The sequence below is a fragment of the Podarcis raffonei genome, chromosome 1, assembly GCF_027172205.1.
Source record: "Podarcis raffonei isolate rPodRaf1 chromosome 1, rPodRaf1.pri, whole genome shotgun sequence".
Lineage (NCBI taxonomy): Eukaryota > Metazoa > Chordata > Lepidosauria > Squamata > Lacertidae > Podarcis > Podarcis raffonei.
In genome coordinates this window covers 7,400,218-7,426,333 of record NC_070602.1, presented here as the reverse complement: position 1 = coordinate 7,426,333, position 26,116 = coordinate 7,400,218, and the positions used below count along the sequence as shown (strand labels likewise).

The 26,116-nt window shown below is 46.6% G+C and overlaps 1 protein-coding gene across 10 annotated transcripts in view; it reads left to right on the top strand.

The window, feature by feature from the left end:
• The window catches only part of KTN1 (kinectin 1), a 114,438-nt gene extending 103,373 nt beyond the window's left edge, over positions 1 to 11,065 (top strand). For 6 of the 10 annotated variants that reach the window (XM_053394969.1, XM_053395310.1, XM_053395478.1 and 3 more), the window contains 7 exons: positions 738 to 809; positions 1,464 to 1,547; positions 1,749 to 1,832; positions 3,310 to 3,393; positions 5,575 to 5,667; positions 8,156 to 8,273; positions 10,514 to 11,065. In XM_053394969.1, the coding sequence (XP_053250944.1) occupies positions 738 to 809; positions 1,464 to 1,547; positions 1,749 to 1,832; positions 3,310 to 3,393; positions 5,575 to 5,667; positions 8,156 to 8,273; positions 10,514 to 10,518 (540 nt within the window). In that variant the 3' untranslated portion in view covers positions 10,519 to 11,065. The remainder of the gene's footprint in view (positions 1 to 737; positions 810 to 1,463; positions 1,548 to 1,748; positions 1,833 to 3,309; positions 3,394 to 5,574; positions 5,668 to 8,155; positions 8,274 to 10,513) is intronic. The other 4 variants (XM_053395562.1, XM_053395396.1, XM_053395055.1 and 1 more) reach the window with 1 other exon arrangement.
• Positions 11,066 to 26,116: the final 15,051 nt, after the last annotated feature.

Genomic DNA, 26,116 nt, shown 5'->3' with positions numbered 1-26,116 from the left:
GCGCAGCCCCACCCGCTGGCAGCAGGAGACCAGCAGTACTTCATTGTTAACTGGGAAAGACCATCTGCCGCTGCATCTCTACTTTCCGCGGAGTTAAATGATCTGGGTTTAGTAATCTCTGGTTCACGGATGGGAGCTGTCTTTGCCACCTAGATGAAGGAGGTTTGTTAGCCCTCTCTGGTGTTTAGAGTGCTAGGCATAGCATTGGTAGCGACCTTTGTGGGTCACAAAGGCCAAAGAAATGAAAAACTACGGGTAGTAGCCAATGGACGCATTGTCAGTGCAAGGGCTTCCACTTGGGGCTTCCCTCCTCCTCCTCCCCCCGTATGCTGCAAAGGGTTGGGGGAGTCCCTGGAACCTATTTAGGAAAGGGGGGAGAGTGCTACCGCACAAGTGAAAATCTTTGCACGGGCAAATCTTTGCAACAAATCTTTCAACAAAAGATTGGGAGGCCATCTAATTATTCGCAATTTGCAGAGTGTAGATGGGAGAAACGTCTTCCTCTCCTGTAGCGTAGGAACTCTGTGTCGCTTGGCAGAATTGATTGGAAGGAGATTCAGAACAGGCAAAAGGAAGCTTTTCTTATAATGGTATTTGTGAACAGCCACAGCACCCTGATGTCAGTTGGAGTCTAGCAAAATCAGCAGCCCCTGATCGTCCATTTCATAGTCTTGAAGAGTAAGATGTTTATGTCATTTAAATAATAATAATAGTGTTTATATTTTGTCTGATTGCAGATGCGCTCATCGGTCGCTCCTTTGGAGCAGGCGGTAGAAAGATTAAAGGAAGAAGTCAAAGAAGTTGATTCTGTATGTTTCGTTTAATTTGTACATGAAGGGTTACTTCATCCCAAACCTTCTTGTGTAAAACTGGCCCAGTTCAGACATAATGATCCCAGTTTGAGAAACTGGGCTTGGAATAAGCAGTGTGCCCACATGGCTCTCCTTGCCCTGACCCCTCCCTCACCTCATGCACCTGTCTTTGGCATCTGGACTTGGGGCAGGGGCGCTGTCACAACAGAGGACCCATAGGAGTGGTCAACGTATTTTTATTTAAAAGCTAATTTTTAAAATGACAAGTTTTGGGGGCGGGAAGCCAAATCTTTCCATACTGGCCATGGGCTAGTCACCCCCAGCTGCAGATTAAATTGCGGCCGTTTTGTCTAGAACTTTTAAACGTAGCCGTTATGATTTAAACGCTAGTTGCTAAACACCTAGTTTTAAGTTGCCGTGGCTGGGTTTTTCAATTCATGCCCACTGAACCACCAAGGACATTACTGAAAGGTAGGTCAGATCAGGGTATGAAATCTGACTAGCATTTCAGGAATTGGTGAAGCTGGTGATTAATGTAGTTTATGGTTAGCGCTGGAAGAATGACTTTCAGCTTGGTGGTAACAAATGAAAACGTCTGGAAGCAGAGCGGACGCCTTAGTAGCTTCATGACTTCTTTGCCCTTTTTTGCAGCTTAAAAAGGAACGAGAACATCTGGAACAAGAACTGGAGAAGGCAGAAATAGAGCGATCAACGTATGTTTCAGAAGTCCGGGAGGTAAGCTGCCTGTCCAAATGCAGCAGTTATTTTTGCTCTCTGTTGCACTCAACGCATGGCTCTGGTTGGCCCAAGGACAAAATGCTTGCTCCCCTCCGGGGCGTTTGCTGTGTTCGTGACTTCTAACCACGGAGCCAGAACAGGGGGGAAGGGGGTGGCAGAAGGAGATGCGTCTTAAAGCCTCTGAAAACTTCATTTCAGCTCAAAGATCTGTTGACTGAATTGCAGAAAAAACTTGATGACTCATATTCTGAAGCAGTAAGGCAGAATGACGAGTTAAATTTGGTAAGAGGCCTGTCCTCCTCCCTCCGCTGAATACAACTTACTCCAAAGCGGAGGGAACCTTTCTGAATCCTGTCTTGTCTGCTAACCCCTCCAGCTCAGACTTTGTCTGCTTCAACCACTTTTACAGCCTTTTCTCTGCCTCTTAATAACAACATTAAGTGTGTTTGCTGCTCCCTCCGGCCCTTTTCGCTTAAAGCCTTAACGTTTGGGATGGTTTGTGAATTCAGAAGCCTGCTTTCTCGGAACGCAGGGGGTCTTGGCTACAGGTGTGGAAAGTGCTGCTTTGCCTCAATTCGGTGCTAGGTGGAGTTGTGAGATCAGAACGGGAGTGTCTGCTTTTAGGCTGCAACTTTTCCCTTGAAGGAAGTCCCAGTTTCTGGAAGGCGAAACTGGACAGTTTTTGTATTTGCATACAAAGAGATTTAAGCAGGCAAGGGGCACAGAATGTGGCATAATGCAGCCTGCTGGCTTGAGGAAGGCGTAGTCTTTCTGCCCTTTGAGTGCAATGTACGTTCTTAAAGGCAGGAGAGGGAAGCACTAGGTGCCCCAGGCAGAGACTGATTCAGTCCCTTACTGGTCATATGAGCCACTGCCTGTTGGGCATCGAAAAGAAACCAGACCAGCCTTGCTTTGCTGAAGCTTCTGGCATTATGGAATTGATTCATATAACTAACTCTCAAGCTGACCTGCCTCCAGCTGGGTCGCTGTGAGTTTTCCAGAACCCAGAACGAAGAGGGTCACAGAGGGTCACGTAGAATACGAAAATGTCATTACAAACGGTGACTTCCCCCCATCCTGTCATTTTTGGGTGAAGGTGGCTTCACCTTTATGTCTCTCCAAATGCAAAAACCTGTATTAGGTCTCATATTTGAAAAACTCTGAAAATTACCAGGTACTTAATTATCACAAACTTTTGGGGGTACTGCTTTTTTGGTGAGAACAAGTTATTTTGGATGCACGTGAGTAAAATTATGAAGATATCAGATGTTCTGGCTAGCTCAGAGGGGTAGCCTGTGAGTTCCCTGGAAGAAAATGGGAGAGAGGCTGTGTATCAATGGCTTTAGTCAACTTGCTGTTCCTCAGTTCTTTGGTGGCTTCCAGATGTTTTGGTTTAAGGCTGCCTTAAACAAAACACTGATGATGATTGGAACTGATCTGTGGAGCAGATACTCACTTGTGAAAAGCTTCGTGCAAATGCCCTGATAAGGCTGGTGAGGCTTGGATAACATATCCATTTAGAATTTTCTCACTGATTCTAACCTCTATAGTTACCTGTAGCTTTCTGTAGTTGTTCTTTTTCATCTGTCTTGCAGATGGACTCACTTTGCTGCCCAACTCTCCTTTTAGTACATGTTTGATGACTAATCTTCACTCTTCCTTCTCATGTGTGTGTGTGTTTATACTTGTAGCCACCTCTTATTCTCTTGCTCTCACTCAAGAGGGATGTGCTCAACTGGCTTTGTCTTATCTGTTGCAGCTGAAAACCCAGTTGAACGAGACTTTATCCAAACTCAAAATTGATCAGAGCGAGAGGCAGAAACTAGCAGTTGACTTGCCTAAGGTAAGGAATGGGTCTAAGTGGTCTAGGGCAGGGGTGTCTAACTCAAATTCATCGGGGGCCGCATCAGCAGTTTGGTCACCCTCAAAGGGCCGGTTGTATCTGTAGGACTTACAGTACAGGAGAGAAGGGTTCAGGCAGCCGTTGGATCTGTCACATCACAGGATGGCATGCGCTCAATATAAAAACAAGTGGAGGTTTCCTGAATGCATGTAAAGTGGAGGTTTCCTGTGTAGAACGGCCGGCGCCGCTAGAGGGCAGACGTTCTCTGGCTTGTAGGCTGCTGCGCATGCGCTGAAGAGGCGGCTTTCTTGTGTCAGAAAAAAAAAAGCGAGAATAAAAGGTGAAGGCTGGCGGCCGGCGGCGGCTACACGGGCCACATGACGAGGTCTGGCGGGCCGGATTCGGCCCGCGGGCCTTGTTTGACACCCGTGGTCTAAGTGGTCTAGGGGTAATCAAAGATACAGTGCTTTGTTGCTTGAGGCCCAACTGCAGCCTGTGTCACACAGTGTTTTCCTCTAGATTAAGTTACTGTGCCAGTTATGGCTCCCTCGCAGACAGAGAAGTCCCGGTCACAGTTATCTATCCTTTGCCAACCTCTAGGCTGCGCTGTTGCCGTGTGTTTTCTGTGGGGCTTCCTTTTTAAGGCTATTCAGAAAAGCCTTTCCAAAATGCTGCTTCGAGGTTGTGAACAAGGGACAGGCTGTTGGGAACACAGCTCACCTGTTCTCCAACAGCTTCCCTAGTCCCAGGTCTGTTTCTCCGAGAAAAATTAGCTCAGTTGGTTAGAGCATGGTGCTGATAAAGCCAAGGTTGCAGGTTCCGTCCTCGTATGGACAGCTGCATATTCCTGCATTTCAGGGGGTTGGACTAGATGATCCTTGGGGTCCCTTTATGATTCCATTCCATTCTAATTAAAAGCCATTGTGCTTATTTTTAAAGCCCTGTTTTGTCCCCTTCTGCCATGTCAAACTTTCTGTGCATTAGGATGGTGTCTTGAAATGCTTATCTGGTGTGCGTCTCCCTTTCAGAAATTAGGCAGGATGTGACTGTAAGACTGTGTTGTGGAGCCACCGCCTCTGTCTTTCCAGCACCAGGCAAAGACTTTTTAATCTCTGGCTATTTATGGGTTTATCTGGCTGCTGTGATCTTAGGCTACTTGTGATGCCATTTTGCTTACTTCTTTGGCTGCCTCGAGAGCATTTGTGAGGAAGGGTGAAAGCATCGCTTAGAGCACATCACTTTCAGATGCCCAGATGGACACTTGCATCACCCTGTATTTGTGCAGCTCGTGAGATTGTGTCTCACAGAAAGTGCTTGCCCAGGGATGCTCAAGAGGGAGTCATAGCTACTCCTGGATTCCTGATTTAAGTGAGCCCACGTGACTTCTGTGTCTGGAAGCACAGCCGTTGCATCCATGCTTCATATTTTCAAATACTGCATTACAAGGCCCCACCCCACAAAAACAGTCGTCAGCATTCTGGTTTTTTTATCCTGACCTGGAAATTCTCTGTTTCCCAACCTTAGTAGCTCACAGTGATATCTGGTGTTTTACTATTTCAGTAGGGACGCGGGTGGCGCTGTGGTCTAAACCACTGAGCTTTGGGCTTGCCAATCAGAAGGTCGGCAGTTCGAATCCCCGCGATGGGGTGAGCTCCCGTTCCTCGGCCCCTGCTCCTGCAGTTCGAAAGCACGTCAAAGTGCAAGTAGATAAATAGGTACCGCTCTGGCGGGAAGGTAAATGGCGATTCCGTGCTCTGCTCTGGTTCGCCAGAAGTGGCTTAGTCATGCTGGCCACATGATCCGGAAGCTGTACACCGGCTCCCTCGGCCAGTAAAGTGAAAGGAGCGCCGCAACCCCAGAGTCGTCCACGACTGGATCTAACGGTCAGGGGTCCCTTTACCTTTTACTATTTCAACAAGCCTTCCACACAGAGGTCTTTATCGCAGTTGGTGTCCTTGTTGAATTGAGTTGATTTTATGTATGTGCTGTTCTTGTCTACACACACACACAAAAACAGTGTTTATACATGCAATTGTTTTACCTGCTTTTATATGTGTATCTGTTTTTTAGATGCTTTCATTATATGGTTAATCACTTTGGGGTGCCTAACAACAGGAAGCAATTCCTAAACGAAACGCACAATAATACTCAAAGTATTTCCTCTGCTTCTTCTCCCTTAAGGCCCAGGAATCGCTCGTTACTCTAGAAAGGGAAATAGGAAAAGCCGCAGGGGACACCAATGTGATTGAGAACAGTGACGTTTCCTCACAGACGGTGAGTGTTACCTTGGGCATATAAAAGCCATATGATGTGCAGGCATTACCAGAATCCTTCAGCAGCAGCTTCACTGGTGTGTGTGTCTATGTATGTGTGTGTGGCCAAATGGCTGTATTTGGCTACCAGCCGGAATGAATTGTTGCTTAATCCGGCTCTGCACAGTCCTGCCTGCACGGCACTTTTGCAGAGATCCTGGAAGACGTAATATTCGTTAAGCAGATAAGCAAAAGGGCAGAGCCAATTAGCCATGGGCTCAGAGCGCATCTTCGCACTCCTCTCGGCCTAGACATTGCCCACGTTTTCCTCAATCGAGACCTAGACTACTTTCTGCTTTTGAACGGCTGCTAACGGGGAATCCTAGTCCCAGCCTGTTCCGCGTCACTTTTACAACTGGGTGGCCCAGCACAGTAGAAGAGTTTGGATTTGATATCCTGCTTTATCACTACCCTAAGGAGTCTCAAAGCAGCTAACAATCTCCTTTCCCTTCCACCCCCACAACAAACACTCTGTGAGGTGAGTGGGGCTGAGAGACTTCAGAGAAGTGTGACTAGCCCAAGGTCACCCAGCAGCTGCATGTGGAGGAGCGGGGAAGCGAACCCGGTTCACCAGATTACGAGTCCACTGCTCTGAACCACTACACCACTGCGGCTCCCAGTGTGTTTGTGTCAGGCTGTTGAGGCCCGTGGCGGTTGGAGGGCCACTTTTAGAGATCTGAAGATGTCACGCAGCACTGTTGTTTTCCCTCACCCCCCTTGTATTTGTGTGTGTGGTTTGCAACTCTGGATGAATGGAACGAAGGCCCAGTGCTGCTCTGTCCCACCAGCAGGTGGCAGGGCGACTGCGTATTGGCAGGCCCAACTCATTTCCAACCAAAGGTAGAAATGACATTCTTATTAAAAATCTGACGGATCTGCACCTTTCTTTTACCATCTGTCACTGGATTAAAGACGTTTTGAGGGATCGGACACAAACAGTGAGGATTGGGACTGTTATATCTACTTCCCCTGAAGCTTAGCACTGACACCCCACAGGGATGTGTGCTAAGCCCCTACCTGTACTCATTGCACACATATGACTGCAAATCATCTAATCCATCCACAGTAATTATTAAGTTTGCTGATGATACTACCATAATGGGCCTAATTGCAGGCAGAGATGAAACAGCGTACAGGGAGGAGGTTTGAAAAGTATCTACATGGTGCTTAGAGAATAACTTGCACCTAAATGTTAGTAAGACAAAGGAGATGGTGTTGAACTTCCAGAGGAAGAGAGGGGAACCTGCCCCATTGTATATTATCAGGGGGGCCTGTGTGGAGAGAGTCTCCCCCTTTAAGTTCCTGGGAGTTTACCTTAATGAGGACCTCACTTGGAAAATCATCATAACTCAGGTGGTCAGAAAGGCCCAACAGAGAATCCATTTCCTCAGGGTCTTGCGAAAGAATAATGTTAAACAACAACTGATGAACTCCTTTTACCGGTCCACAATAGAAAGTGTCCTTTCATATTGTATCACAGTGTGGTATGCTGGCCTGACAGCCACGGACAGAAAGTCTCAACAGAGGGTAGTGAATACAGCACATGATATCATGGGCTGTCCCTTGAGTCCGCTAGATGAAATCGCAAGGGATCGTTGCCTTAGGAGAGCGAGAAAAATTCTCAGGGATCACTCACACCCCGGCCATCACCTCTTTAATCTTCTACCCTCGGGCAGGAGATAAAGAACTATAATCAGCCATACCAACAGGCTAAAAAATAGCTTCTATCCGTGGGCTGTTAGGCTGTTGAACGAAAAATAACATAGCAAAATTGACTTGCAAGGTGGTGTGTTGTTTGATAAGAGATGGAGTGTTTGGGAGGGAGGCTCGTTTAATTTCATTGTACACAGGTTGTACAGGTTATTATTATTTTCCTCTCCCGGTTGCAAATTATACCAAGCCGGAACCTAACATGAAGGCCCCTGGGGCTTCTGCATCAAAGCCTACTTCTTGCTACGCCTGGGCTGTTCCACTTCGGATTGCAGGGGTGGTAGTGGTGGTTACAGGAGCGAATGACCCTCCATTAAAAATAATCCAATCCACGCACATAGAATAGTAGCACGCCAGGGGAGAGCAGTTTTTATCCCATCCTCCCCTGGCGTGCTAGTTCTTGGTGCAGAGGGATTTTTTATTTTCATTTTATTTTTTGTGCAGTGGACCTGAGAGCGTCCTTGCCCTGCTGTGTCCTGGGGATCACTTGGGGAACAGAAGGGAGACCAGCAGCCTGCCTTGCTCTTCGTTCTGTTCCAAAGGAGGGGCTTCACCCTTTCATTCGAGATGTCTGAGTGGTGCAGCCTTGGGCATGGCAAGCCCCTTCGGCCTCTGGCTGATTGCCTACCCTGCACTCTAAAATTCAGTGTTAAATCTCCCCACCTGCCCACTCTCAAGCTGTTCCTTCCGCCGCAACTCCTCTTTGCTAACTGCTTTCTCTCCCCTCCTTTCCCCTCTAGGCAGGGCCCGATAAAAGCCTCAACGTAGCCATGAGCCAGGACGTTGCCCATCTCAAGAAACTGCTTGCGTCAGTCAGCCAACTGCTTGCGAAAGGAAAAGAACACTACCAGCTACTAGGTAGGAGAGTTCCAGGGAGGGTCACCAGCTGCATTTCCTGGGGGTGGGCAAAAAGCAGGGCCGGCCCACCCATGAGGTGGAGCGAAGCAGCTGCCTCGGGCAGTGGAATACAACAGGGTGGTACTGCTGCAGGTACCCCGCCTGCCACTGTTGCTGCTGAGGTTTTGTGGCAGTGGTAGCTTCCAGCGAGATTTTGTGAGATTTCATGGAGCTCTTGCGAGATATACCGTCTTTTTCGCTCCATAAGATGCACCTGACCATAAGACGCACCTAGTTTTTAGAGGGGGAATGCAAGAAAAAAATATTTTTAAAGGGAGCGCTGAGCAGAGCCTGGGATGCATACAGGCTCTGCTCAGCGCTCCCTTTCACAAGCCATGTGGAGCGTGTGTGCGCCGCTTGCAGGCTTTTCCCCAGGAGGTCACTGACGGGCTGCCCTTCTCCCTCCTCGGGGGAAAAGCCCCCAAGAGCTGCACACACACTCCATGCGGCTCGTGAAAGGGAGTGCGGCTCTTGGGGGCTTTACCAGGAGGTGGGGAAGGGACTGAGGGGCTGCCCCCTGGCCCTGGTAAAAAGAAGAGCTTTGGGAGACCAGGCAGCAGAATGAAGTGGTATGGAGTGGAATGTACCATCTCAGGGCTGCAGTTGAGGGGAAACCATTGTTAAAGGCTCCTTAATATAAAATAGCACATCAGAAAAAGGATTTTTGAGACCAGACCATTCTCATCTGTTAAACCGAAAAGCTTCTCTGGAAGAATGCTGTGTGTGTGTTTTACATATAATAATATTTTCCTCACAGCCTGAAGTGGTACAATCCTCTTGACCCCCTCACAATTCAACAGTGTTGTTGTTTCTGCATGTGTAGGCTAGACCTAAGTGCCTCCATATCCTGAGTCTGGTCTGATCATGTTATATAGAGTTGAAAAGAATTCTTTCCTCTAGTTAAACTGCCAAGGGGTCCTGGGAGATGGGTTGCTTCCCATTGTGCAGCTTGACTCGCTTGCAGGAGCCACTTGGACAGTTAAAACTGTGGCTTGTGACTCTCGCCCTTCTGGCCAGAACATCCAACAGGGCTTTCCCAGCTCTGACTTTTGTGGGCTGCTCCCATAGACTCAAAATCAATTCCAAGGAAGGATCACGCCTGTTGTGATCTTGGGATCACACAACTTCTCCTTTTAAGTTCCATTTGCAAACACACGACTTTGATAATTCAGATCACGGCAGTCTGGGGTTGTGAATTTTTAGCTTTCTGAATATTCTGTTTAAGCTCCTCCCCCTCCTAATAAAATAATAATAATATGCAGCCCATCTGACTGGGTTGCCCCAGCCACTCTGGGCGGCTCCTAGCAAAATATTAAAAACACAGTAAAGTGTGTTTAGAAAAGTTTTAATTTTGAAACGCCACTTTTGACTTGCAATATGTGTCAGCTCTGAATATTCAGCGGGTTTTGAATTTGAGCTTATTGTGTCTTTCCCCTCCCCTATTTAAAAAATCCTGATTCCTATTTTTTAAAACTTCAAAGGCTTCTGGATATTTATTTATTTATAAATAAGAGTTTTTTGCCCTTCACCATAAGATTCCAGGCCGGGTTACAACGGTACCATACCATGATAATAGGCAGATACAATCATTAACAATTTATAAAACAAGTAAAACCGTTCCCAAATGAAACAGAACAGTATAAATTCAACCAAAGCGGTAGGGCCCACAAAATTAAATAGCTCTGCTGCAATAAGGAGTCGTTCCTTTAGAATATGGTGTTGCCTCTGTTGGCTTTTCAGTGCCCACTAAAGACCTTCCTCTTCCAAGAAGCCTTTTTAAGTAGAGACCTTTTCAAGGTCCCCATCTGCATTGCAGATTTTTTGTTTTGTTTTTTAGGTGCTTTATGGTTTGTGTGTTTGCTGCCCTGGGTTCCTTTGGGCAAAAGGGTGGGAATATAAATTTAATAAATAAATGAAATAATATGGCAAAAGCTGTACAATGAAGATGTTTGGGTGTTCCTCTTTGGGGAAGGAGTTTATGAACTGGCACAGTGAAAGCCTGGGCTGCCATTTCCCGCTTTATTTTTCTTCTATCTGGAGGAATTACATGTAACGCTACTTTACCCTAAAGTTGTAGGACTCCTTTTTCAGTGTATAAAAACAATTTTTTAAAAAAGTATTTTGCAATAGCTACTTTCTCATGCACCCCCAGGCTTACCTTACCTTAAATTTCTTTTCTTTTGTTTCTTCTTCTTTTGCAGAATGAAATCATGGGGAGACTGTTAATTTGGGGGTAGCAGAAGGCACTGTATTTTATATTTTGCCAAATTAAAGCCTTATTTATGTGTTCACAACCCTTTCTACTTCGTCAAACACTGAACAGAGTTTTGTCTTTTCTACTCCTTGTTAGACTACTGATTTAAACAAGATGATGAAGAAGAAGACTCTGCAGACACCTCCAGAGTTTAGTTTTATAATAAATAAATAAATAAACAATGCAGTTTGGATAAATTAGAGCTTTACATTCCTGGAGCCTACAGTGAACGTATAACCTCTTGTCTTTACTATGCTCAGTAAAACTTGTTCAGACACACCCACCTGACGTGGTAACAGCAGCAGTAAACAGTAATGTTTTAATACTGACAGTCTACACTGTTTTACTTAGATACATTTTGGGGAGTAGCGGCCTCTGACTTCCACCTTCAATTAAACACTCCTCCCCTCCCCTTCTCTCCCCTGCCCCCTTTTTTGGTTGCTAATGTAATCAGTTTTTGTAATGGTGTCGGCGAATAAAGGGATGCTTATTACTCAGACTGTAGTGTTGCGTGTTTGATTTGTGACTCGAGTGAGCCAGCAATAAATCACACTGCCCAAGTTGGAGTTAACCCTGTATTGGCAAAAACACGATCTGTACTGGAGTGTCAGGCCTAATGAGCACAACAACTCATTTCTGGCAGGTCCCCCATGAAGCAGTTGCTGAGACTGAAGGTCCGCACCTCCCCACAGCTGCCTAAGTCCCCTTCTCTCCAGGGTTTCCCCAAGCAATCTGAGACTGTGCCTATGTGAAGCTAACTTCACCTCTGCCCTGTTCACTTCTCTGCTGGTTCTGGGAAACAAGCGGGAGGGGAGCTTGTCACAGCAGGAGGGACAGATACCTGGGCCTCTTCCCCAGTTGGACTCATCTCTGCCACTTTGTCAGCTTACGCCTTTGAGCCGGTGCCAACGACTGGGCTCAACTTCTTCAGCCCCGACTGGGCCAGGCGAGCTGGGAGAGCGCTTCCAGAGACCTTCCACTGCACGGAAGCAGGTCTAAGTGCAATGGACTCACAACTTTGAGCTGTGAGCACCAAACTCAGTGCACAGCAGAGTATGAACTACACAAATGACAGCTCTGAAGCATAACTTCTTTATTCTTTTACAACTACTGCAAAACTAAAATTCCAGCCTGGTGGAACGCTCTGCCTCATGAGACCAGGGCCCTGCAGGATCTGATTTCTTTCCGCAGGGCTTGTAAGACAGAGTTGTTTCGCCTGGCCTTTGGCTTGGAGGCAATTTGATTCCCTCCCCCTCTTTCTTTTTTCTTTTCCTTTCTCCTCCTGCGATGAGGCTACATTTTAATATTTTAATGTTTCAATATTTTAATGTTGTATTTTAATTTTGTTTTTAAGTTGTATTCATTCAACTTGTTTTTATTATTACTTGTTTAGCCGCCCTGAGCCCAGCCTTGGCTGGGGAGGGTGGGGTATAAATAAAAATTATTATTATTATTATTATTATTATTATTATTAAAAAAATATAAACTAGAAACTAAAGACTATCGGAGGCTACTGGACTGCATGAGTGTTACAGTTGCTTAAGCCGTCATCTTATCTCTACATAGATAACACTCAAGACTCCCACAGAGTCAGGCTGGAGTGGAAAAAGCGATGAGCAGATTCCGCCCCCTCCTTTCTGAAAACATTGTCGGGAGATTCTTGCAATGGGAGGGGTGAAACATCCACACACTTGACCACCTCTGCAGCTTCAGCTTCTGCCCCTGAATCTGGACTTCTATTTTTAACCATAGACTTCCCATGCTCACTCGGCCCTGTTACCTCCTGGAACTTTCCCAAGCCACCTGAGACTATGCCAGTGTGCCTGCCTTTGCTCCTATCACTTCATACCTCTCCTGGTCTTGGGAGACTAGGGGGAGGGGAGCTTAGAAGGCAAGACACCTCTGCTTCTTCACCAGTCTGACTCATCTCTGCCTCTTGGCCTCCCTCCTCTCCTGCTTTAGCTTCTGCATCCAATTCTGGAGTCTCTGCCAGACTCTCCCTGCCCATTAAACCTCTTCGGCTTCTGACACCTCCTCTTCTCAAACCTTCTCCCTCTGACCACTCATCACTGTCCCACCACCAATCCCTTGGCTCTGGGCCTTCTTCCCTCGGTGGTTCCCCAGCTGGTTCCTCCCACATTTCCTGTGTGTTCAACCAGTCTGGGATTTCCTGGAGGAAGTTGGCATCTGTTAAGTCGCAGTACGCATAAGAACATCAGAAGACGGCCCTTCTGGATCAGGTCAGTGGACCATCTAGAAGAGCAAACCACATGCCTGTGGGAATCCATCAAGCAGGATCTGAGCACAAGACAACTCCCTCCTCCTGTGGCTCCCAGCAGCTGGGATTCAGAAGCATCGCTGCCTTCAACCATGGATGAGTGCAGAGAGCACCACAGGTTCACGGGGAACCCATTTGTAGACGATCTGATTCTGGGTCAAGGTTTCGTACGTAGCAGAGCAGCTCCCTTGCAGCGATCTATGGAAAGTCAGCCCTCGACACAAGTGATTGTTTATTTGACACACAAATAAACTTGCAGTGAACCTTGGTTAAGCTGATGCCATGACAACGTCGGGAGCAGCTCTGCTGGATCAGCCAAAGGGCCTATTTAGTTCAGCATCTTCTTTTCCCCAGTGGCCAGCCAGATGCCGAAATCTGGAATGGCCAAACAGGACATGAATGCAACAGCCCTCTCTGTGTTTCTTCAGCTGCTGCTGTTCCGAGTCGTGCTGGCTATTTGCAGCCTTCATGACTAGAAGCCAGATGTATGTAGCTTTATCCTCCGTGGGTTAATCCTCTTCTAAAACCATCTAACCCAGGGTTTCCTAAACTTGGGTCTCCAGCTGTTTTTGGACTACCATCATCTCTAGCTCGCAGGACCAGTGGTCAAGGCTGATGGGAACTGTATTCTCCTTCACAAGAGGTCCAGAGGGTGGCAACACGAGAACGGGGCCTTCTCTGCATTGGCTCCCCATTCATGGAATGCTCTCCCCAGGGAGCTTCACCTGGTGCCTTCAATATACACCATTAGGTGCCAGGCAGAAACATTCCTCTTTAACCAGGCCTTGGGCTGACTGACATTGTGCCCTTTTAGAATGTGTGTGTGTGTGTTATTAGGTTCTTGTTTTTATTTTGATTATGTATTTTGTGTTTTTATATTGTGATTTTATCCTGTGTACTGCCCTGAGACCTGCAGGTATAGGGCGGTAAACAAATTTAATTAATAATTATAATAATAATACTAATAGTCGAAAAACAGCTGGAGACCCAAGTTTAGAAAGCCCTGATCTAACCCAACAGCAAGCACCATGACTTGCGATGGCAAATTCCGTAGTTCAGCTGCGTGAAAAAGACTTGCTTCTGCCTCTCCTGTGGGTCTTAAGTTTTTTTGAGGGAGGGAGAAGAAAAAATTATCACCACTTTCTCTTCTCTACACAACGCAGACCACATTTCCCCCACAAACTAGGTAAAGGTAAAGGTACCCCTGCCCGTACGGGCCAGTCTTGACAGACTCTAGGGTTGTGCGCTCATCTCACTCTATAGGCTGGGAGCCAGCGCTGTCCACAGACACTTCCGGATCACGTGGCCAGCGTGACGAAGCTGCTCTGGCGAACCGGCACCAGAGCAGCACACGGAAACGCCGTTTACCTTCCCGCTAGAAAGCGGTACCTATTTATCTACTTGCACTTAGGGGTGCTTTCGAACTGCTAGGTGGGCAGGAGCTGGGACCGAAAGACGGGAGCTCATCCCACCGCGGGGATTCGAACCGCCGACCATGCGATCGGCAAGTCCTAGGCACTGAGGTTTTACCCACAGCGCCACCCGCTTAAACATATTGTAACCTTTCCTCATAAGGCAGTTTCTCCATCCTGCTGATCACTTGGACCTTTTCCGGCTCTAGGGTAGCCCTTTTGAGGTGAGGGAGCCAGAACAGAACACAGTATTACAAGTTGTCACATTTGTGCAGAGCAGTCCTTCCCAAACTTAACACACACTTGAAAATGGCTGAGGGTTTTAGCGACTTAATGAGTTTTCTGCCTGTTGTAGCAGCTGCAATAAATAGGCTGCGCTAGATACTGTATGATTTCTAACTGCATTTTTATTGCTTCTTTTATTTCCGATAGACGTTCTTATATAATGCATTCCAAATTATTATAGGGTAGCATAACAACATAAGATATAAAAGAAGCAATTAAAATACAATTGAAAACCGCCATGGATATTAAATGCGATGGGTGCGTTGTCTTCTATCTTCAACCCCAAATCCATAGGCATGCCGCAGAGACATGATATCGGCAGCTTCATTTTTTAAATCCGTTTCCTAATAATTTCTAGGGTGCAATTTGACAATAGGACCCTCTTCTCTCATCCCAATTACGGGCTCTCTATGCAGTTGAGGATTCCAATGTCCAAAAGTCCAGGGCGGCAGTTATAGCAAACGCCACCCCCTTCCTTTGCCCAAATTGTTGCAGTAAAGTTGTGACATCAGGAATTGGGAAGAGGACTGTGCTGTTTGTACGGAGCCCCCGGTCGTCTCACGGACTATTGACCCGTACACCACTAATCTGCCACCAACCAGGTCATCTCCGGTAAAATCACTTCAGTCTCAGTCAGGTTCTCGAGTTAATAAAGAAGAGTGTCTTTTATTTCAGACACAAACAAACTTTTACAGCATTCCAAATCTTGTTACTCTTTACTTTCTTAGTCTTATTTTCCTCCGTATCTCTTCTACCTCCCCTCACGAAAGAACCCACTGCCCTTACTGTCTCTCTATTTCCAACTGCCTGCCAACTGCCTTTCCCAACCAGCCAACCCACTAAAACCAACCAACTACCCACCAACAACTCGCTAAGCCCTTTTATACACATGTAGGCTCCGCCTCCAGCTTTCCTATTGGTCTACACTTTTAACCCTTTCTTTCCCCCCTGTACAGACAGGCTCTAAATGAACGGGCAAACGCCACAAGGACTAACAGTGTGATTGAAAAAGGAAGCATACTAAATCTCCCCACCTTTCTCTCTCCCCCCCACCCCAGGAGGAGTGTGCTGTTCTCCTAATTTAATCCCTGCAACAGCCCTGCAAGGTAGGTTTGAACTTGAAAGGAGGGAGGATGCAACATCTTCCTCTCATTCGGGGAAAAACACATCTTCTACTTAATACAGAAAACGCTCTTTCACTGCCTTGAGATCCTTGGGATAAAAATATAGTAATTAAATTTTATTGTTGGATACCCGGAGCATTACATATTTTGCCGCAAAAGCAGAATATAATAAATCCTTAGCACAAGCAATAATTTACATTTATTTAATGCATGTGTGGGGCTGTGCCAGCTTGCCCCACCTCGGGCCTCCTGCCCCCCAGATTGCCCCCAGTCCTGTGCACATGCTATTCCATGTAGTATTCAATACCTGAAGACGTGGGACATTGTTGGGAGCAGGACTAGTCAGGCCTTGCTTTAACCCAAAGAGGGTGCTCACACAATACATTCAACGAGTGTAGGATATGTCTACACAGATAGCACTGCTCCTGTGCAGCTACTCGTGTGTAATGTTCAGTGGGTGTAAATAGCAGGGCTGCACAAATCAAGCCCATATACTCTCACGCCACATCATGCTTGCACGTGTGTGGAATCTTAACTTACTCCTCGTGTTTCGGGAACAGTTAAGGCACCTTGTACCTGTGCTCGGTGTAAGGTGCGGAAAAGCCTACAGTTTTTAATAGGAGTGGGAAAGTACTGATTCCTAGAAAGGAATCCTACTTTCCCCCCTGACTGAGATCTCTCTCTCTCTCTCTCTCTCTCTCTCTCTCTCTCTCTCTCTCTCTCTCATAAATAAATAAAAAATCACTTATATTTTTCAGGTTTATACATTTCACCAACTTCACAATCATTTTAACATTTCAAAACTTGACTTCCTTCCCCCTCCCTCTTTCTGCGGTTCCTTGAATTTATTTTTAATATCTTCTGCATATCCAAATTTACTTAATTTGCTCATTTATTCATCTACTTTAAATATATACTCTTATAAAACTGCAGGTTATTACAATAATCCTGTTCTTATCTGTTTACAATTTATCTGTAAGTGTTCAACAAACCATTTCCATTCTTTTATAAGCAGTTTGTTGTCTTGATTTCTTACTCTTCCGGTAAGTTTTGGTATCCATTCTTCCTTTGCCGGGACTTCTGCTTCTTTCCATTTTGGGGCAAGTAACATTCTTGCCGCTGTAGTAGCATACGTGAATAAGTTTCTATACAGTTTAGGTCGTTCTGTCCCTATAATTATATCCACTATAGTACTTTGGGGAATTTGAGATCTTTCTCTCTGAGCTGTCTTTGAGCCATACAATTAGTTACTTGTAGTCATGCAGCCAGGCCAGCAAAAGATGTCCTTAACAAGTAGGTTCTGGGGCTGAATTGGGGTTCATCTCTCTTGCCTGCCCTGTAGTTTAAACTTGCCCCTGATCTTTCTACTTTTGGGGGGGTAAGCTTCAAAGCCCTGTGCATCCTTTGCGCCTGTTGATTTCTTGTCCTCCATGGCGAGAGGTCAGCAGGGACCTTCCTCCTCCTCCTCCTCCAGGCCCACCAAGAGTTTATAGTATTTTTTATAAAGTATGTGTATGCTTTGGATTAAACTGCTCTGCTGAGCCAAAGAGGCGGCTTTTGTGTGGGGCCCGGAGCATACAGAGGGGTGTTATCCCCGTTGCCACAGCAACGCGCATTTGAATTCAGAACAGTTGACTTGGCACCGTTTCCAGGCACAAGGCCTGGTTCGAAAGCCCTCGTAACCTGCCTCAATAGGCCTGGTTGTTAATGCGCCCAACACCGACGTAATCATTAACTGCGCGGTTGTGGCAGCTTGCATTTCTCTGTCCTCCTCCTGAACTGTGAAATTCACGGGTGCAGAACCGCACCGTGTGGGAGATGCTGCCCTTTGCCTCCTCCGGGAGACTTAAAGTGTATCTCGCCCGTCCTGCCCTTTTCGGAGGAAATGCAAAGTTTGCATTTCAGGCACACAGGTTGTTGCACAAAACCATCTGTATCCGCAGGGTTGTGGCGCTGCAGAGAGAGATGTGTTCTGTTCCTCGTCGTCTCATTAGAAGTGCACAGATGGTTTTGCTCAGGAGGAGGTTGCCCCCTTCTCTGCGAGGGCCTGTAAACGTGGGGTTTATTTTGCACTTTCTGCGACCTGTCTCAATAATAGTGGTTTGGTAGGGCTGGAAGAATCATTTTGCTAAGTGTAGGGTTCTGGGCAAATTGGGAACCAACCGCTTAAGTAATGCCCTTACCTTTGGGACGGTCCTAATGGTCAGGTTTGCAACCTCAGGCTCAGAGGCATCTGGTGCGTCCTGGCTTTTGAGAAGGAAAAAACTATTTACAGTCAGAGTCCATGTGCCACATCTAATGTACTAACTGGAGTACCAGTGGGGCACAAATGGGTCTGTGTGGTCCATTTTACCCCATGGATTCCACACTGTGTGTTTGTCTGAACCCCTGACCACTCATTTCTTAGTGGTGTTGCTAATAAAGTTATTTACAGTGGACACTCAGTTTGCGAATGTGATCTGTGCGTAATGCACGTCCGCAACCCGCAGCATCCGCAACCTGTAGCAGTGCATCTGCTCTCGCACGGGTTGCAATTCGGCACATCTGCGCATGCGCAAAGAGAGATTCAGTGCTTCTGCGCATGCATGACCGCTGAAACCTGGAAGTAACCCATTCCAGTACTTCTGGGTTTCAGTGGTCTGCAACCTGAAAAAACACAACCTGAAGCATCTGTAACCCGACGTATGACTGTAGTAGCATTATTTAGTAGTTGAGATTCCTGCATTGCAGAGGGTTGGACTAGATGACCCCTGGACCCCTTCTAACTCTATAGTTCTATGTCATTGCCCCCGAGAGGGGGCAATGACAATAAAGATGATATTATTATTATTATTATTATTATTATTATTATTATTATTATTATTATTATTTATTTACAGCTCCCCGGCAGGCAGTGCTGGATTTATGTATAAGTTAAACAAGCTATAGTTTAGGGCTCCACTCTCTTGGGGGGCCCCCAAAAAATTAAAGGAAAAAACTGGATGTACATTTCCAAAATACAGTGGTACCTCGGGTTAAGTACTTAATTCGTTCCGGAGGTCTGTTCTTAACCTGAAACTGTTCTTAACCTGAAGCACCACTTTAGCTAATGGGGCCTCCCACTGCTGCTGCGCCGCCGGAGCACGATTTCTATTCTCATCCTGAAGCAAAGTTCTTAACCCGAGGTGCTATTTCTGGGTTAGCGGAGTCTGTAACCTGAAGCGTATGTAACCTGAAGCATATGTAACCCGAAGCACCACTGTATAAGATAATAAAACCTACATACAGCAACGGTGTTTTGTGTTGTGTAGGCTCCTATGATGTAAGTCTGCTAGCCTGCTCCCTCAAATATCACTGGTTTGCTCATTTCTAACAGTGACAATTTGTTGTTGACAAAGGACAGCTGCACATAGAAAGGGCCCCATTACCTTCAGTAGCTTAGGGCCTCATCAAACCTAAATCCAGCCCTGCCGGCAGGGAACTAAATATGAGCCTGCAGAAAACGATTGTGTTTAGTCCAAGGTTGTCAAAGTTCACCTGGACTACAACTAGGAATGCCAGAAAATTTCATTGGAAGTGGAAGTGAGTGGAAATTGCTAGTGTTTGCTTAATTGTCACATCTCCGCAATGCAAACTGGTCCTGCGAACCTGATTGGCGCTGGCCGCTGGTGTACCTTTCAGCCCATAAAACGTTAGGTAATTGATTACATTTCCCACACCCATCCAAACGCATTGCATTTCCTTGAAAGAAATGAGGTAGAATAGCATAATGACCATGTCATCATGTAAGTTGACCGCCCTGGTTGAAATTATCTTTTTTTTTTTAAAGGATATTTATTAAGATTTTCAATTTTTTATACAAACAAAAAACAAACAAAAAATTTAAAAAAGACATATAGTTCAAAATACAATCTTTTCAATAACATATTTCTCTGACCTCCTCATACCCCCCTTCTTGTATTCCCTTTTAAATTATTTGTTCAGCAAATCCTTACCTTAAAGCATTACAGCTTATAATATCACCTTATTTCCTATCCAAACCCTTTTTTCCCATCCATATTCCTTTATATTATTACAGCTAGAAATCACTCAATTTCAATCCAACATCATTCAACATTCCTTAATTTTACAATATTTCTGTAAATAGTCCTTAAATTTTTTCCAATCTTCTTCTGCCGACTCTTCTCCCTGGTCAAGGATTCTGCTCGTCATTTCTGCCAATCCCATACAGTCAATCAGTTTCATCTGCCATTCTTCCAGAGTGGGTAGATCTTGCGTCTTCCAATACTTTGCAATGAGTATTCTTGCTGCTGTTGTAGCATACATGAAAAAAGTTCTGTCCTTCTTTGGCAGCACTTGGCCGGCCATGCCCAAGAGAAAGGCCTCTGGTTTCTTCAAGAAGGTATATTTAAATACCTTTTTCAATTCATTATATATCATTTCCCAGAAAGCCTTAATCCTGGGGCACGTCCACCAAAGGTGAAAGAATGTACCTTCATTTTCCTTACATTTCCAACATTTATTGTCGGGCAAATGATAGATTTTTGCAAGCTTGACTGGGGTCATGTACCACCTGTATATCATTTTCATAATATTCTCTCTTAAGGCATTACATGCCGTAAATTTAATCCCGGTGGTCCACAACTGTTCCCAGTCAGCAAACATAATATTATGTCCAACGTCTTGTGCCCATTTAATCATTACAGATTTAACCGTCTCATCCTGGGTATTCCATTTCAGCAGCAAGTTATACATTTCTGACAAAGTCTTAGTTTTGGATTCTAACAATTCTGTTTCCAATTTAGATTTTTCCACCTGGAAACCAACTTTCTTGTCCGAATTGTAAACCTCCATTATCTGGTAATAATGAAGCCAATCTCGCACTTTATCTTTCAATTTCTCAAAACTCTGCAATTTCAGTCTGTCCCCGCCCTGGTTGAAATTATCAATTTGTCCCTTGACACGGGGACATTCCCAGGGGAACTGAAGGAAGCAGTGGTGTGTCCACTCTTAAAGAAAACTTCATTAGATCCCTTAGACCTATCCAATTACCGCCCAGTTTCAAATCTTCCATACCTGGGTAAGGTAATTGAGAGAGCGGTTGCTGAACAGCTTGGTAGGTTTCTGGAGGAAACATCGGCATTAGATCCATTTCAGTCCGGTTTCCGTCCTGGTTTTGGGACAGAGACGGCTCTGGTTGCCCTAACAGATGATCTCCGTAGACAACTGGATCGATGCGGGTCAGGACTGCTGATCCTTTTAGATTTGTCAGCAGCCTTTGACATGGTCGATCATGATCTTCTGGACCACCTCCTCGCAGACGTGGGGATACAGGGCATAGCCCGTAACTGGTTGTGCTCTTTCATCTCTGGTCGGGGACAGAGGGTGGCACTAGGGAGGGAAATGTCGTCGCGCCACTCCTTGGTGTGTGGAGTGCCGCAGGGCGCAATTCTCTCCCCGATGCTTTTTAACATCTTTATGCGCCCCCTTGCCCAGATTATCCGGAGCTTTGGGCTGGGCTGTCACCAATATGCTGATGACACTCAGCTCTATCTGCTGATGGATGGCCACACCGACTCGGCCCCGAACACACTGACCAGATGCTTGGAAGCTGTGGCTGGATGGTTTCGTGGGAGCCGATTGAAACTAAATCCTTCGAAGACAGAGGTCCTATGGCTAGGTCGGGACGGCATGGGGATGAGGGACCAACTCCCTTCTCTTGCGGGGGCCCAATTAGTGCCATTGCCTTCCGTTAAGAGTTTGGGTGTGATCCTTGACGCCTCCCTTTCCATGGAGGCGCAAGTTACAGCAACAGCCAAGGCGACATTTTTCCACCTTCGCCGCATCAAGCAGTTGGTCCCTTACCTTTCCGGCCCCGACCTGGCCACAGTGATCCATGCGACGGTCATCTCCAGGCTTGACTACTGTAATTCGCTCTACGCGGGGCTGCCCTTGAAGCTGTCCCAGAAACTCCAGCGGGTACAGAATGCTGCAGCGAGGCTCCTCACGGGGTCTCTGCCATGGGAGCATATTCACCCAGTGCTTTTCAAGCTGCACTGGCTCCCGGTGGAGTACAGGGTCAGATTTAAGGTGCTGCTTTTGACCTTTAAAGCCCTTCACGGCCTAGGACCCTCGTACCTACGGGACCGCCTCTCCTGGTATGCCCCACGGAGAGCCTCAAGGTCCATAAATAACAACACCCTAGTGGTCCCAGGCCCTAAGGAAGTTAGATTGGCTTCAACCAGAGCCAGGGCCTTTTCAACTCTGGCTCCGGCCTGGTGGAACGCCCTGCCTCGTGAGACCAGGGCCCTGCAGGATCTGATTTCTTTCCGCAGGGCCTGTAAGACAGAGTTGTTCCGCCTGGCCTTTGGCTTGGAGGCAATTTGATTCCCTCCCTCTCTTTCTTTTTTCTTTTCCTTCTCCTCCTGCGATGAGGCTACATTTTAATATTTTAATGTTCCATTATTTTAATGTTGTATTTTATTTTTGTTTTTAAGTTGTAATCATTCATCTTGTTTTTATTATTGCTTGTAAGCCGCTCTGAGCCCGGCCTTGGCTGGGGAGGGCGGGGTATTAAAAAAAATTATTATTATTATTATTATTATTATTATTATTATTATTATTATTAAATTTTGCCACACAGGACAGTGAGGCAAATAATGTAGTGGGCAGACTTTCTTCCCAGGGGCCACATTCAATTCTGGGCAATCTTCCGAGGGCCACCTGGCAGTAGTGGACGAGGCCAGAAGCAAAATGGGTGCAGCAACGTGTACATTTTAGCTTTGTATGGTGGGCTGCTTTCTGTACTCACCTTTCATCTGTCATGAATGCTCTAGCCGAGATTCCTGCATCGCCCCCCGCAATGTTGACTAGTTGGACTACAAAACCCTTTGGGTCCCTGCCAGCTCTAAGATTCAATGATTCTGTATCCTCCATGCAGGCAAGCCAAGGGTATTATCGGAGGTCAAGGACACATTCCAGCCAGACAAGGCCAAGTGAGAGGTGTGGTCTGGGCAGACTTCCAAGGGCCAGATGGAGAGGCTTGAAGGTTCGCATTCAGCTCCAGCGTCTGAGGGTCCTCACCCCTTCACATTTCCAGGGCAGGTGCCAGGAGCAGGCCAGCAATAACTCACACAGTTACCGTGAAGTTAACTCTTTATTTGAAGAAACGCACAGCTCAGGAGGCCAGGCCATGTGAGAACAGCAACTCTTCCAAGAAGGTCTTGCCCCAATGAGGCAGTTGCAAGGCCTGAAGGTCCCTGCCTCCCACAGCTCCCTAAGCCTCCTTCTCCCCCAATTTCTTCCCAAGTGATCTGAGGCTCAACTGTCTTGCCTGTCTTTGCTCCACCCACTTCATGCCTTTTCTGGTTCTGGGAGACCGAGGGGAAGAGGCAGTTGTGAGGGCAGAAGGTACCCGCCTTCCCATTGCTCTTTTAAGGCTCCTCCTCCCCCAGCACCCTAAGGCCCTTTCGTCTTGTTTCTCTATGCTTTGCCCTCTTCATTTGTGTCCATGTTATGGGAGATCAGGGTGGAGGGGAGCTGGTTGTAACAGGAGGGGGAGACTCCCTGGCTTCTTCAGCAGCAACAGCAACAGCAACAGAATAATAATAATAATAATAATAATAATAATAATAATAATAATAATAAATTTATACCCCGTCCATCTGGCTGGGTTTCCCCAGCCACTCTGGTCAGCTTCCAACAAAATATTAAAAAATACAATGAAACATCAGACATTAAAAACTTCCCTAAACAGGGCTGCCTTCAGATGTCTTCTAAAAGTCAGGTAGTTGTTTATTTCCTTGACATCTGCTGGGAGGGCATTCCACAGGGCGGGCGCCACCACCGAGAAGGCCCTCTGACTGGTTCCCTGTAACTTCCCTTCTCTTAGTGAGGGAACCGCCAGAAGGCCCTCGGAGCTGGACCTCAGTGTCCGGGCTGAACGATGGGGGTGGAGATGCTCCTCCAGTTATACCACATGCCTCGTCCCTGTCTCCTGGCCCCTCTCTTCTTCTGCTTCTGAGTCTGAACTGCTCTCTGCCCTAGGCTCTTCTTGCTCACTAAGCCCTGTCACCTCCTCGGCTTCCAACACCACCTCCTTCTGGTCTGCTCCCTCTTCTCCCTTTGACCACTGGTCACCAGTGCCCTTGGGGGTTCCCCAGCTGGTGCCTCCCACCAGTTCGTGACACACAACCCCATTCTATCTCTGAGCACTTTGTGTTCAAGCTCCTTGATGTCCGTTGACTCATCACAAATATTAAAACAACCCTGTAAGATGGGTCAATATTATCCCTATACTGCACCGGGGCGGGGCCTCAGATTGAGAGATTCCTAAATTTCCAGCACCTCCCATTTCCAAAACCCGGAACACGAAATTTGGCTGCCTCTGAAACATGCCGTAAGCATTGCACAAAGGAACACACTGCCCTATTCCGCCCGGCCAAGTCCTTTCCGGCCTTTTCCTAAAAATAGGCCGTCTGCCTCATAAGGGGCTGTGTGTCCAATTTTCCCTCAGACAAATTACGATGCAGTTCGACGGGATGGTGGCAGCTGGCTCCATTTGAGCTGCCCCATTGTTCTGCGTTAATTTGATTTCCATTGTGTGCGTGCCGGTATCGATAAACTCGGTTACAATTCCTGTGGCCACCACATGCCCTCCTTTCAGAAGGGCTGAATTGCAGCCGCACACTCATTATTATGCCAAGCGGGATCCGGGCCAGCCAATCGGGTAAATGTGTGCTCATGGGGGGGGGGGAGAAGGGGGTATTCAGTGCCAAAATAAATAACCCTTTTGTCCAATTGGAAAGCAGCTTGTTTATAGAAGCTCGGAGCTGTTCAAAAACACGATTGTCCGTAGACGAGACGATAATACACACATCCGTGGTATGCACAGGGCCTCTAGGTGAATATTGCAATGTAAAACACAGAGCACCTACATCTCTCACGAGGAACGGTTAAATTTGCATCATCCTCAGATGTAACAGAGACGATGGGTGCCATGCAGTTACTTCTGCTATGATGTGTCCACATTCAATGGATGAGCACTGTTTTACAATGGATGAGCACTGTTAATAGAATGAGGGTACATGATTTATTCTTTTTTCAAAAATGCTGGGGTCTCACCAGTAGGGGAAGCCATTTATAGGGCAAACGGTGGCTTGCTCCCGAGTTCAGTTAAGGAGTAACTGAACGCAAATTAACATTTTCCACGGGGAGGAGGAATTCCTCACATGCAAAGCAAAATCCATGTGTGAAATTTGGAACGGTGATGTATGAAATAATTGTTTTGGTACTGGACCGCAGATCTGTTTAGGGCTGCCACTTTTTATAGGAAGAAGAAGAAGAAGAGTTTGGATTTGATATCCCGCTTTATCACTTCCCTAAGGAGTCTCATTCTGAAGGAAATCAGCCCTGAGTGCTCATTGGAAGGACAGATCCTGAAGCTGAGGCTCCAAGACTTTGGCCACCTCATGAGAAGAGAAGACTCCCTGGAAAAGACCCTGATGTTGGGAAAGATGGAGGGCACAAGGAGAAGGGGATGACAGAGGACGAGATGGTTGGACAGTGTTCTCGAAGCTACCAGCATGAGTTTGACCAAACTGCGGGAGGCAGTGGAAGACAGAAGTGCCTGGCGTGCTCTGGTCCATGGGGTCACCAAGAGTCGGACACAACTAAACGACTAAACAACAACAACAAAAAGGAGTCTCAAAGCGGCTCACATTCTCCTTTCCCTTCCTCCCCCACAACAAACACTCTGTGAGGTGAGTGGGGCTGAGAGACTTCCGAGAAGTGTGACTAGCCCAAGGTCACCCAGCAGCTGCATGCGGAGGAGCAGGGAAGTGAACCCGGTTCACCAGATTACGAGACTACCGCTCTTAACCACTACACCACACTGGTTCCCAACCAGGCAGTAATGGCCACAGATCTTGAGGGCTTTAAAAGAAGGTTAATGCAAATTCATGGAGGAGAGGGCTATTGATGGATGCCAGCCATCTTCACACAGCACATAGTTAAACTGTGGAACACCCTCGTGCAAGAGGCAGTGATGGCCAAGTCAAATGGATTAGACAACTACATGGAGGAGAGGGCTATCAGTGGCTATCTTTGCCTCCACGGTCCAGCTTGCAAGCTTCCCACTGGGCATCTGGTTAGCCCTTGTGAGCATGGGATGCTGGCCTAGATGGGCCATCCGCCAGATCCATAGAATCATAGAATTGTAGAGGTGAAAGGGATCCAGGGGTCATCTAGTCCAACCCCCTCCCCTGTAATACGGGGCTCGTCATATTTTCCCATGTATAATAATACTGCTGCTGCTGCTACTACTACTACTACTAATAAAATTTATTTATACCCCGCCCTCCCCAGCCAAGACCAGGCTCAGGGCGGCTAACACCAAATATAAAAACAATTGATTGAAATACAGCTTAAAAAACAAGATTAAAATACAACATTAAAACATTAAAATGCAGCCT